This window comes from Equus przewalskii, chromosome 28, assembly GCF_037783145.1.
Source record: "Equus przewalskii isolate Varuska chromosome 28, EquPr2, whole genome shotgun sequence".
NCBI classification, from domain to species: domain Eukaryota; kingdom Metazoa; phylum Chordata; class Mammalia; order Perissodactyla; family Equidae; genus Equus; species Equus przewalskii.
This window is the reverse complement of record NC_091858.1, coordinates 2,200,337-2,213,069: the sequence shown is the minus strand read 5'-3', so window position 1 is coordinate 2,213,069 and position 12,733 is coordinate 2,200,337. Positions and strand designations below refer to the sequence as shown.

The window sequence follows — 12,733 nt, the reverse complement described above, 5'->3', positions numbered from 1 at the left end:
CAAATTAAATAGAAGTAGGAACAGAGTTATCATATTTTGAGGGAAAAATATCTATGAATAGAAATCAAACTGGAGGAAATACTCCAAAAATGTTAACAGTAGTTATCTATCTAGATTAGTACATGATTTTTATCTTTTATAAATTTTCAACAAGGAATATATGCTGATTCATAATAAAAAATAAAACTTTAGATGAATTATATCTGCTGTATTTTAGGAAAATATTACTTGATGTCTAGCTTTCTGAAGAGCAGACTGGTAATCTGTTATCATCTTTCCACAAGCCTCGGAAGAGTGGGCTTCATTTTCGGGAGAATTAAAACTTAAACTATAGCTTATGGTCACAAAAGTAGGAGACAGATTCAAGAAGAGTTTATTCTTATGTTTTTCATTTTCTTTTACTGTCCTAAGGAGAATGATTAGACAGTAAATAGTGCTTTCTTGGTCTTTTTTGTTTTGGTTACAGACTAGAAGCAGCCAAAGATGATTATCGAATACGCTGTGAAGAGTTAGAAAAGGAAATCTCTGAACTTCGGCAGCAGAATGATGAACTCACCACTTTGGCAGATGAAGCTCAGTCTCTAAAAGATGAAATAGATGTTCTTAGGTAAACAAATCTTCCACCATGTGACACACTAGGATCTCTGCGCACATCAGGGGGTGCTGAGCGCCAGGCCACCTGAGTTCAGATCCCAGTGCTGCCATTTGTGTTTAACTTCCATGTAACCATTTTCTCATCTGTAAAATGGAAATCATACATATACCTATCTCAGATTTATATGTGGAATTAAGTGGGTTTCTATTTGCGAACACTTGAAACAGTATCTGGCAAATAATTGCTATATAAATATTAAATAAAAATTAGTCTCTGACCATCACTTCATCATGTGTATTGCTCTGGAGCTTTTCTAATTACTGCTCCTGTTCTTTAATTTTGAGTCCTCCAGTCACTTGGCCTTCCTTTTTCTCAGACACTGTCACACCCCACGAGACTGCATTTCCTTGCTGGAACTTTTTGTCTTCACCTCAACTGTTGTGTCACCAGGCGCCTCACTCCCTGCCACCTCATTTTTCCACCATTCCGTTTCTTGTATAGTCTGTCTTCTGTTGGATCATTTCAACAATCTTTTACACTTTTGCTCTTTGAACGCTGAGAATGAATGGAGAAAAACCACATAGTGATACAGTTTTGTCCTAGTACAGATTAATGATCTCGACTCTTCACTGGGTTCTTACCACTGGTCCAGCATTCTATTGCTCATAGTAGCTAGCTCCATCTGCCGTTTCTCTCATAGCTGTTACACATTTTCATAACTCTTCTCACCTGAATGCCCACCCACTGCACCTCTCCCATGCCTTAGTCTCAGTAGGTGACATTGTCTCCCACTGTGTAGAGGAAAGAGGTGCTGTGGACCTCTCTATGTCCTGTATCTGCACCTCCAAACTTCCCTGCATTCCCACCCATCTTTTCTTTCTTGCTTCTAGAGTGTAGACTTGTTATTCTTCCTCTGGCTTAGTACTAATTCCTTCTTCAGGGCTCTGGGTCTCCACCCTTCTTGCCTACACAGAGACTGTGTTACATTAATTATCATTTCTCTTCATATTTTGAATCTCCCTCCTTAGCATATATTTATGTTTAGGTCTCTCTCATCTTAGAAAAAGAGAGACTTACTACTCTCTCCTTCCCTGTAGAACAAATTTAGATTACACAAGGTAAACTTTACCTTCACTCTTTAACCCCCTACAATTTGCCACCGTCTGCTCGCATTGCTCCACTGAATCAGCTATTCCCGTGGTCACTAAGAACATTCAAATTGCCGAATCATTTGAACACTGCACAATTTGTTTTGCTTTTGTGCTGCATGTGACTCTGCTGGCTGCCTCACCTACTCGGTCTCCTTAAATTATATAATGTTCTCTATTAGAAATTTTGCTATAATTTTGGTCATATTTTTTAACCTGAGCAAAAATTTAACCTAGGATCACCTTTGGTCTTATAATTTCATTAGACTGTGTTATTTCCTAGCAATTCCTCTTGGTCTAGCACTATGTTAAACAGCTTTACAAATGTGATTGTCTTCCTGATTTCTGATTTCCCATCTCATTCTAGACATTCTTCTGATAAAGTGTCTAAACTAGAAGGCCAAGTGGAATCATATAAAAAGAAGCTAGAAGATCTTGGTGATTTGAGGCGGCAGGTTAAACTCTTAGAAGAGAAGAATACTATGTATATGCAGAATACTGTCAGTCTAGAGGAAGAGTTAAGAAAAGCCAATGCAGCTCGAAGTCAACTTGAGACATATAAGCGACAGGTAAAAGAATAGTAACAGAGTTTCTTAATACTGTTTTCAAGCAAGCTCTCCATTATAACACTACGGCTTATCAAAAATCTACTGACTTTTTAGGGGCCGGCCCCGTGGCACATTGGTTAAGTTTGCACGTTCTGCTTCTGCAGCCCAGGGTTTGCTGGTTCAGATCCCTGGCGTGGACCTATGCACTGCTTGTCAAGCCATGCTGTGGCAGGTGTCCCACATATAAAGTAGAGGAAGATGGGCACGGATGTTAGCTCAGGGCCAGTCTTCCTCAGCAAAAAGAGGAGGATTGGCAGCAGATGTTAGCTCAGGGCTAATCTTCCTCAAAAAAAAATATATATATGTAAAAAAAATAGAAGAAGAAGAAATCTACTGACTTTTTTTTCACAGTATTCTATTTTTTACCTATGAAACTTAGGTCTTATCCAGAGGTTATCTATTGGCCTCTATACCAGATCCTTTTGTTGTTTTTTATTTTTCATTTATAATGTAATACTTAAGAAATACACAAAAGTAAAAGAATAATACAGTAGGTATCCATGCTTAAAAACTAAAACATACTGTTCCCCTCCTCATTACAGTAACCACTCTGCTGTTTTGTGGTTTTCATTCTCATGCATCCTTTTTTTTTTTTAAAGATTTTATTTTTCCTTTTTCTCCCAAAGCCCCCTGGTACATAGTTGTGTATTTTTAGTTGTGGGTCCTTCTAGTTGTGCCATTTGGGACACCGCCTCAGCATGGCTTGATGAGCAGTGCCATGTCCGCATCCAGGATCCGAACCAGCTAAACCCTGGGCTGCAAAAGCAGAGTGCATGAACTTAACCACTTGGCCACTGGGCCGGCCCCCTTGTATCTTTATTTTTTTGCTGCATATGTTCATCCATAAATATATATATATAATTTATAACATTTTTGACATTTCAAAAACTATATGAATGCTATAGTGAAAGGACTCTTCTGCAGTTTCCATGTGCTCAGTAGCATATTTGTGAGATCTGTCTGTATTAGTCAATACAGCTGTACTCCATTCATTTGCACTGCTCTGTAGTATCCTGTTGAGTAATATACACAATCTATCCATCTTTCTGTTGAAGGACAGAGAGAATGTTGCAATTGCTTTTTATATTACAAGAAATGCTACTATTAATAGTATTGAACATATCCTTATCTGCACGTGTCAAAGTTTTACAACTATCTGGAATTTAAGGATCTTCCTTTAATTGGATACTACCGAATTGCTCTCCAGAGTGATCGTATTACCAAGAAGAAGTTTGTATGAATTCCTGATTTTCCACATCATCGCCACTGCATAATATTGCCAAACTTGCAATTCTGCCAATTGGATGGATATGAAATAGTGTCTCATTATGATTATACTTTTCTTTACCCTGATTACAAATATATTTCCTGATCACTTTTTTGTGTGACTTGCCTGGTTTTATCTTTTATTCATTTTTAAAATTAGATTATTTTTCTTATTGATTTCTGAAAGTTCTTTATATGTTCTCTTTTTTTTTTTGAGAAAGATTAGCCCTGAGCTAACTACTGCCAATCTTCCTCTTTTCGCTGAGGAAGACTGACCCTGAGCTAACATCCATGCCCGTCTTCCTCTATTTTATACATGGGACGCCTACCACAGCATGGCTTTTGCCAAGCGGTGCCGTGTCCGCACCCAGGATCCAAACCAGCGAACCCCGGGCCACCAAGAAGCTGAACGTGCGAAGTTAACCGCTGCGCCACCAGGCTGGCCCCGACCTTTATATGTTCTTGATATTAATCTTTCGTCACATGTTGTGTTTATTTCCTGCCAATCTGTGACCTGTCCTCTTAGTTTTTTTGAGATTGATAATTTTAGTATAATGAACTTTAAGTATCATTTTCTTTGTGATTTGTGCTTTTTATGTCTGATTTAAGAAATCATTTCCTGCATAAAGATGTAACACTAATCTCTATTTTCCTAATAAAGATTCAGAGCTCACCTTGAACATTTAAGTCTTCAATCCACATGGGATTGGTTTTTGTGTAGGGTGTGAGGTTAGGGGTCCATTTGATACTTTTTGTCTGTGGGCAGCCAGTCAACCTGGCAGCATTTATTTAAGTCTCTTCCACAATGACCTGCAGTTCTACCTTACATCTAAAGTTTCCATGTTCTGTGTAGGTTTGTTTCTGGGCACTCTCTTCTGTTTCATTGCTCGGTTTGTCTACTTTTACACCAATACCCTACTGTCTTACTCTCTATAGATTTTTAGTAATTTTGATATTTGGTAGTGCAGACACCCATACCTTGTATTTCAAAATTGTCTATTCTTAGACCTTTTCTTTTCCTTTATACCCCCAAATTTTGGAGATTGGAATTACATTGAATTTGTTAATTTGAGGACAGTTGACATCTTTATGACAATGAATGTTCCTATCAGTGAGTATAACTTCCTTCTATTTAGTTCTTCAGTGTCTTTCAGCTAAGTTTTATAATTTTCTTGTAAATATCACACATATTTTGTTTCATTTACTCTTAGGTACGTTTTGTTACTTGGTTTTAGTAAATGCAATTAGAAAAAGGATACCATTTTCCATTTTCAATTTGTTCCTCATTTGTATGATTGAAATTGGTTTTTATACATTGATTTTTCATCCTTGCCAAATTCTCATATTGCTTCTAATAACGTCTGTAGGGTCTCTTGTCAGAAGTCATATAGTACACAAATGAAAGCAGTTTTGTTTTTCTTTCTACTCTGTACCCTTTTTTCTTCTTAATCAGCATTCTAACCTTTAACACAACTTTGAATAGAAGCAATAATAGTAGGCAACCATTTCTTGTTGATTTCATACAAAATACTTTAAAAGTTTTACCAGTATATTAGAGGATTGCTCTAGGTTTTTGTAGCTCCCTTTTATTAGGATAAAGAAATTCCATTGTATTCCTAATTTGCTTAGGGCGTCTATCTTAAATGGATATTGAAGTTAACCAGCTACTTTCTCTGCACCTGTTGGGAGATTCCTTTGCTGCTTCTCCTCTCTATTAATGTGATGAATTGCGTTAAAGGATTTTCTGTGCTTAAACAACATCCTTGCAATCCACACATAAACTCCCTTTGGTTACACAGGATTTATTTGTTGTGTTCACATTGTTAGATTTGCTTTGTTTATTTTACTTAGAATATTTTGCCTCTATGATTCACTTGAAGTTTTCCTATCTCATACTTTCCTTATCCGATTTTGGCAACAAGATTATACTAGCTTTCAATAAAATGAGCTGGAGAAGTTTTAGTGGTATAGACCTGTGCACCATGATTGGCTGGCAAGTTTTTTTTGGTGAATACCTTTTTTCCCAACATTTTATTATTAAATTTTTCAACAGACAACAAAGGTGAAAGAATTAGTAAACTTGAATACGGACTGAGAAATTACTCAAAATAAATGTAGCCCAAAGAAACTATAAGTGAGATTAAAAGGTTTTAAATTAAAATGAGAAATGATCTAATTAGAATTCCAGAGGAGGGAACAGAAAGAATTATAGAAGACATTTGAAGGAAAGGATGGTTGGACATTTTTCAGAATTAATAAAGGACATCAGATTTAGTATTAACATTGAATTACAAACGAAATAAGTAAAAAGAAATCTGTATCTAGAAATATTATAGTGAAATTACATAATACAGTAATTCTCTCTACCTGTTTCTGATCTGGAACTTAATATATTTTATTTTTTAATGATAATGTTTTTCTTTCTACAAGTTCTCCTTTAGGTGCTCTTTCAAACCTGTCTGATTGTTTTTGATGGTCTCTTATTCATTCCATAATTTAGATTTTCTTCTTTATTTTCCTGACGTATTAAACTTAGTATTTGATATCTGATCATTCCAATCTGAAATCCTTGGAGGTCGTATTCAACTATTTTGTTGTTGTTATTGCTGTTAATGTTTTTTTCCTGACCATTGTTCATAGTGCCTTATTTCTCGTTTTTGGTGAGGAAGATTGGCCCTGAGCTAACATCTGTTGCCAATCTTCCTCTTCTTGCTTGAGGAAAATTGTTGCTGAGTTAACATCTGTGCCAATCCTCCTCCATTTTGTGTGTAGGATTCCACCATAGCATGCCTTGATGCCCAGACTCCGAGCCTGCAAACCCCAGGCCACCAAAGCGGAGCATGCGGACTTAACCAGTATACCCCTGGGCCAGCTCCCAAAGTGGCTCATTTCTTTATGACCTTTGTGGTTTTAGATTTGCTCTTTCATTTGGCTTATCTTTATCTTTGGGAATACTGGGGGCCTGGGTCGAGGTTGTGTTCCTCCAGACAGTGTGTGTTTTGCTTATGCAGATTGTCCACAGCATTACCAACTAGGACTACTTTAAGTTAATTGCTTGGCTTAGGATTTGCCAGACAAGGCATATGGTAAAAATTCAAATGCAAATGCATGTATTAGTGGGTCATAGTTGCAGATTTTCAAGTTAGACTTTCTTAAGCCCACAGCACTTACTTTAAAACAAATTTCCTATTGATTTTTTTCCAGCTGATGGATTTTTTTCCCTAAGCCGCTGTTTACTGACTCACTACCTTTTAGGGCACAAGGTAGTTTAACAAACACCTGTCCCTCATTAAATTCAAAGCTCTAGGTTCCTGGTATTGGCGGTTGGCACCTCATGGTACCCGTAGCTTCCACCCAAATTCCCACTCCAGTTTTAGCCCATGGGTTTTCCCTTATTTTCTTGTAAGTTTAACTATGCACTTGGATTTTTTTCTCCTGGGATTTCTTTTCCTTTATGCTTAAAGGGTTTGAGACTATCCAGCTATCTGTATTATAGGGAATGGAAATCCTATAGGTTCTTGTATAATTTTGAGCACTGTTACTCTGGATGATCTGGCTTCAGAACCATAGTATCTGGGCAGATCTTTGTTCCTAGTTCTCTCCATTGGCTTAGGCTGCTGTATCGTATATGTGTTTTTTGAGTATTTGAGTGGTGAGAGTTTTCATAGATCTGTAGAAGAAAACAGTGATAACTTCTAATGTTTCAAATTATAAAAATTAATGGTACCTTTCTGTATCAGGTAGTGGAACTACAGAATAGATTATCTGAAGAATCGAAGAAAGCAGATAAATTAGATTTTGAATATAAGCGGCTAAAAGAAAAAGTTGACAGTCTTCAAAAAGAAAAAGATGTGAGTATATATACTAGGCATTTGGTTTTGAGCACTGCTAAAATTAAGAATATTTAAGTCATGTTTGGACTACATTAATTCCTTCTAAATTTAAAAATTAGAGATTCTGTTTATTTTTAAATTACCGATTTATGTTTGTGTTGCAGAAATAGATCTAAAATAAACGATTAAAAGAATGTTTTACTTCCATTCTAATTTCTTTTATTATATTTATCTTTTCTACTATTGTTGCCTCATTTACATGGTTCTGCTTGTGACTTTCTATAAATTTATGGAGCTTTTCTACTTTCTATATGATTAATACAGAGGACAATTCTTTTGTTGTTCAGCATATTTTGAATGTTTTAAGAATGTTTTTACTTTGTCATGATTTGTGAATATTTAAAATCTTTGATCTTTAATAAAAGAATGTTAATTACATAAGATACTTATTGTTAAGGATGGAATAGACAGTTTTGTTTCTTATGTTTAACTGTGAATAGCGTGTTGCCTTGCACATAGTTAGATATTCAGTACTGTTAAATGGAAAAACTGTTGTAATCTTTTCCTTCTATGATGTTTCTATAGAAACAGATCAAAAGTAGAACATGTCCATGTTCCCTACTGTTTACCATTCTGTTAGGTAAGGCAGAGACCACCAATGGACAAACTCATAAATCTTGAAGCTGACTTTTCTTGTTTCTAACGTCCCTCAGAGGTTAAGAACAGAGAGGGACTCTCTGAAGGAGACCATTGAAGAGCTTCGCTGTGTACAGGCTCAAGAAGGGCAGCTCACAACTCAAGGTAAAAGCATTTCAGTAGCCCAAACAAGGTTATTTATTTCTAATAGTATCAGCAAAAATATTAGATTCATTTTAAGATGATTGCACCAATAGATGAAAATTTAAAACTTGGTGAAGAGGCCATGAAAGTGATATAAATTTTAAACTGTTACCCAGATTTTATGGCAAATGGGCTATAGTTATGAGACCAGATTTACTAGCTTACTTTATATTTTAATTATATTTAAATATTTGAGTTTTCTTAGGTCAAAAGCATAACAATTTCTTAAATAAGCTCTGTTAGTAATAATTATGGAAAGTTTCTCATCACCACTTCAAAAGTATATTAAACTTTGTAAATCAGAGGGTTTTTTCCAAGTGAGATGTGAGGTGGGTATCAATCCATTAGGGACTTTTATCCAAAGTAGAAAACCACTGTCATCACAGCAAAGGAGCAGCCCCCAGCTGCAGGTTCACCCTCCCCCACTCTTCCATGGGCACGCTGGGGCACGTGGGCTTCCCACTCATGGCTCGGACAGCTCCCCTTTGTTCACGCCTCCTGTAGTAACCAGCCCATGGCTTTTCAGTCACCTGAAACTGGAATTTTCCTTTTCTTCTGCCTACAATCTCCTTTTTCTCCTCATTCCTTCTGCCAAACCTGCTCATTTACTTCATTTTACCTTTAACCCCACTCTGATGTTTCTATTGATCGACTCTGGCCTCATCCTCTGGCCTCATTTTCCAGCTTACCCAACCTGCATGTCAACTAGTATTTTAACTATGTCCTTCTCATCACCGCCATCTTTCCTTAACCCTCTTGACCTATTTCTAGACCAGCTTGTCAAACCCTAATTCAGATAGGCTAAAGTTTTTTCTCTGTGCCAAATTACCAAGGCTAGCTAAAGAAACTTACCTATCTTTCTTTTTGTTTCTTTTTTTTATTGAGGTATGATTGATATATAATGTTATATTAGTTTCAGGCGTACAACATAATGATTTGATATTGTATATATTGCAAAATGATCACCACAATAAGTCTAGTTAACATCCACCACCATATGCAGTTATAAATTTTTCTTCTTCTGATGAGAACTTTTAAGATCTACTCTCTTAGCAACTTCCAAATGTGCAGTACGGTATTAAATATAGACACCATGTTGTACATTATTCTCAGTCATGTTGTAGGTGCACCTGTTCACCCTTTGTGCCCATCCCCCGCCCCCCTTTCCCCTGGTAGCCACTAATCTGTTCTCTTTGTCCACATGTTTAAATTCCTCAGATGAGTGGAGTCATACAGAGATTGTCCTTCTCTATCTGGCTTATTTCACTTAACATAATTCCCTCAAGGTCCATCCATGTTGTTGTGAATGGGATGATTTTATTCTTTTTTATGGCTGAGTAGTATTCCATTGTATGTGTATATATACACCATGTCTTCTTTATCCAGTCATCAGTTGGTGGGCACTTAGGTTGCTTCCATGTCTTAGCTATTGTAAATAATGCTGCACTGAACATAGGGGTGCATGGGACTTTTGGAATTGCTGACTTCAAATTCTTTGGAGAAATACCCAGTAGTGGGATGGCTGGGTCATATAGTATTTCTATTTTTAATTTTTTGAGACATCTCCATACTGTTTTCCATAGTGGATGTACCAGTTTGCACTCCCACCAGCAGTATATGAGAGTTCCTTTTTCTCCAAAACCTCTCCAACACTTGTTACTTTTTGTTTTGGTTATTTTTGCCATTCTGATGGGTGTAAGGTGATATCTTAGTGTGGTTTTGATTAGCATTTCCCTGATGATCAGCGATGATGAACATCTTTTCATGTGCCTAGTGGCCATCTGTATATCTTCTTTGGAGAATGTCTGTTCATGTCTCCTGCCCATTTTTTGATCGGGTTGTTTGATTTTTTGTTGTTGAGTTGTGTGAGTTCTTTATATATTATGGAGATTAACCCTTTGTCAGATATATGACTTGCAAATATTTTTTTCCCAATTAGTGGGTTTGTTTTTTTGTTTCAATCCTGTTTTCCCCTACCTTGAAGAAGCTCTTTAGTTTGATGAAGTCCCATTTGTTTATTCTTTCTATTGTTTCCCTTGTCTGAGAAGACATGGTGTCCGAAAAGATCCTTTTAATACTGATGTCAAAGAGTGTACCGCCTACATATTCCTCCAGAAGCCTTATGGTTTCAGGTCTTACCTTTAGGTCTTTGATCCATTTAGAGTTTATTTTTGTGAATGGTGAAAAAGAATGGTCATTTTTCATTCTTTTACGTGTGGCTTTCCAGTTTTCCCAGCACACTTTGTTGAAAAGACTTTCTTTTCTCCATTGTATGCCCTCAGCTCCTTTGTCGAAGTTTAGCTGTCTGTAGATGTGTGATTTTATTTCTGGGCTTTCAGTTCTGTTCCGTTGATCTGTGCACCTGTTTTTGTGCCAGTACCATGCTGTTTTCATTACTGTAGCTTTGTAGTATGTTTTGAAGTCAGGGATTGTGATGCCTCCAGCTTTGTTGTTCTTTCACAGGATTCCTTTAGCAATTCGGGGTCTTTTCTTGCCCCATATGAATTTTAGGATTCTTTGTTCTATTTCTGTGAAGAATGTCATTGGGATTCTGATAGGTAGAAGGGACATTTTAACTATGTTTATTCTTCCAATCCATGTACATGGAATGTCTTTCCATCTCTTTATGTCGTCATCCATTTCTTTCAGACAAGCCTTGTAATTTTCATTGTATAGGTCTTTCACTTCCTTAGTTAAGTTTACCGCGAGGTATTTTATTCATTTTGTTGCGATTGTGAATGGTATTCTGTTCTTGAGTTCTTTTTCTGTTAGTTCATTTAATAACTAGAGTATAGAAATGCTTCTGATTTATGCAAATTGATTTTATAACCTGCAACTTTGCTGTAGTTGTTGATTACTTCTAAAAGTTTTCCAGTGGATTCTTGGGGTTATCTATATATAAGATCATGTTGTCTGCAAACAGTGAGAGTTTCACTTCTTCCCTCCCTAGTTGGATTCCTTTTATTCCTTTCTCTTGCCTAATTGGTCTGGCCAAAACCTACAATACTATGTTGAATAAGAGTGGTGATAGAGGGCATCCTTGTCTCGTTCCTGTTTTCAGGGGGATGGTGCTCAATTTTTCCCCATTGAGTATGATGTTGGATGTGGGTTTGTCATATATGGCCTTTATTATGTTGAGGTAGTTCCCTTCTATGCCCATTTTGTTCAGAGTCTTTATCATAAATGGCTGTTGGATCTTGTCAAATGCTTTCTCTGCATCTATTGAGATGATCATGTGGTTTTTATTCCTCAGTTTGTTGATGTGGTGTATTACGTTGATTGATTTGCAGATGTTGAACCTTCCCTGTGTCCCTGGTATGAATCCCAGTTGGTCATGATGTATGATTCTTTTGATGAATTGCTGAATTCGGGTTGCCAAAATTTTGTTGAGAATTTTTGCGTCTATGTTCATCAGCGATATTGGCCTGTAGTTCTCCTTTTTCTTGCTGTCCTTGTCAGGCTTTGGTATGAATGTGATGTTGGCCTCGTAGAATGTGTTAGGAAGTGTTCCCTACTCCCTAATTTTTTAGAATAACTTGAGAAGGATAGGTATTAAATTCTCTCTGAAAGTTTGGTAGAATTCCCCAGGAAAGCCATCTGGTCCTGAGGTTTTAGTCTTTGGGATGCCTTTGATTGCTGTTTCAATCTCTTTCCTTGTGATTGGTCTGTTCAAATTGTCTGCTTCCTCTTAACTAAGCTTTGGGAGATTATAGGATCCCAAGAATTTGTCCATTTCCTCTAGGTTATCCATTTTGTTGGCATATAATTTTTCATAGTATCCTCTTATAATCCGTTGTATTTCTGTGGAGTCTGTTGTTATTTCTCCTCTTTCATTTCTGATTTTGTTTATTTGAGCTTTCTCTCTTTTTTTCTTTGTACGTCTGGCTAGGGGTTTGTCAATTTTATTTATCTTCTCAAAGAGCCAGCTCTTTGTTTCATCGATCCTTTCTACTGCCTTTTTTGTTTCAATAGCATTTATTTCTGCTCTGATTTTTATTATTTCTCTCCTACTGCTGACTGGGCTTCATTTGTTCTTATTTGTCTAATTCAGTTAGGTGTAGTTTAAGATTGCTTATTTGGGATTTTTCTTGTTTGTTAAGATGTGCCTGTATTGCGATGAATTTCCCTCTTAACTACAGCTTTTGCTGTATCCCATATGAGTTGGTTTGGCATGTTATCATTTTCATTTGTCTCCAGGTATTTTTTTATTTCTTCTTTGATTTCTTCAGTGATCCATTGCTTGTTTAATAGCTTGTTGTTTAGTCTCCACATCTTTATGCCTTTCTCAGCATTTTTCTTGTAAGTAATTTCTTGCTTCATAGCATTATTATCGGAGAAGATGCTTGTTATTATTTCAATTTTTTTAAATTTGTAGAGGCTTGCCTTGTTTCCCAACATATGGTCTATCCTTGAGAATGTTCCATGTGCACTTGAGAAGAATGT

General features: G+C 36.5%; 1 protein-coding gene across 2 annotated transcripts in view; it reads left to right on the top strand.

Moving 5' to 3' along the window:
* Positions 1-12,733, top strand: part of HOOK3 (hook microtubule tethering protein 3) — a 103,287-nt gene that overhangs the window by 48,896 nt on the left and 41,658 nt on the right. For both annotated transcript variants that reach the window (XM_070598692.1, XM_070598693.1), the window contains exons 10-13: positions 467-607; positions 2,111-2,312; positions 7,358-7,468; positions 8,164-8,251. In XM_070598692.1, the coding sequence (XP_070454793.1) occupies positions 467-607; positions 2,111-2,312; positions 7,358-7,468; positions 8,164-8,251 (542 nt within the window). The remainder of the gene's footprint in view (positions 1-466; positions 608-2,110; positions 2,313-7,357; positions 7,469-8,163; positions 8,252-12,733) is intronic.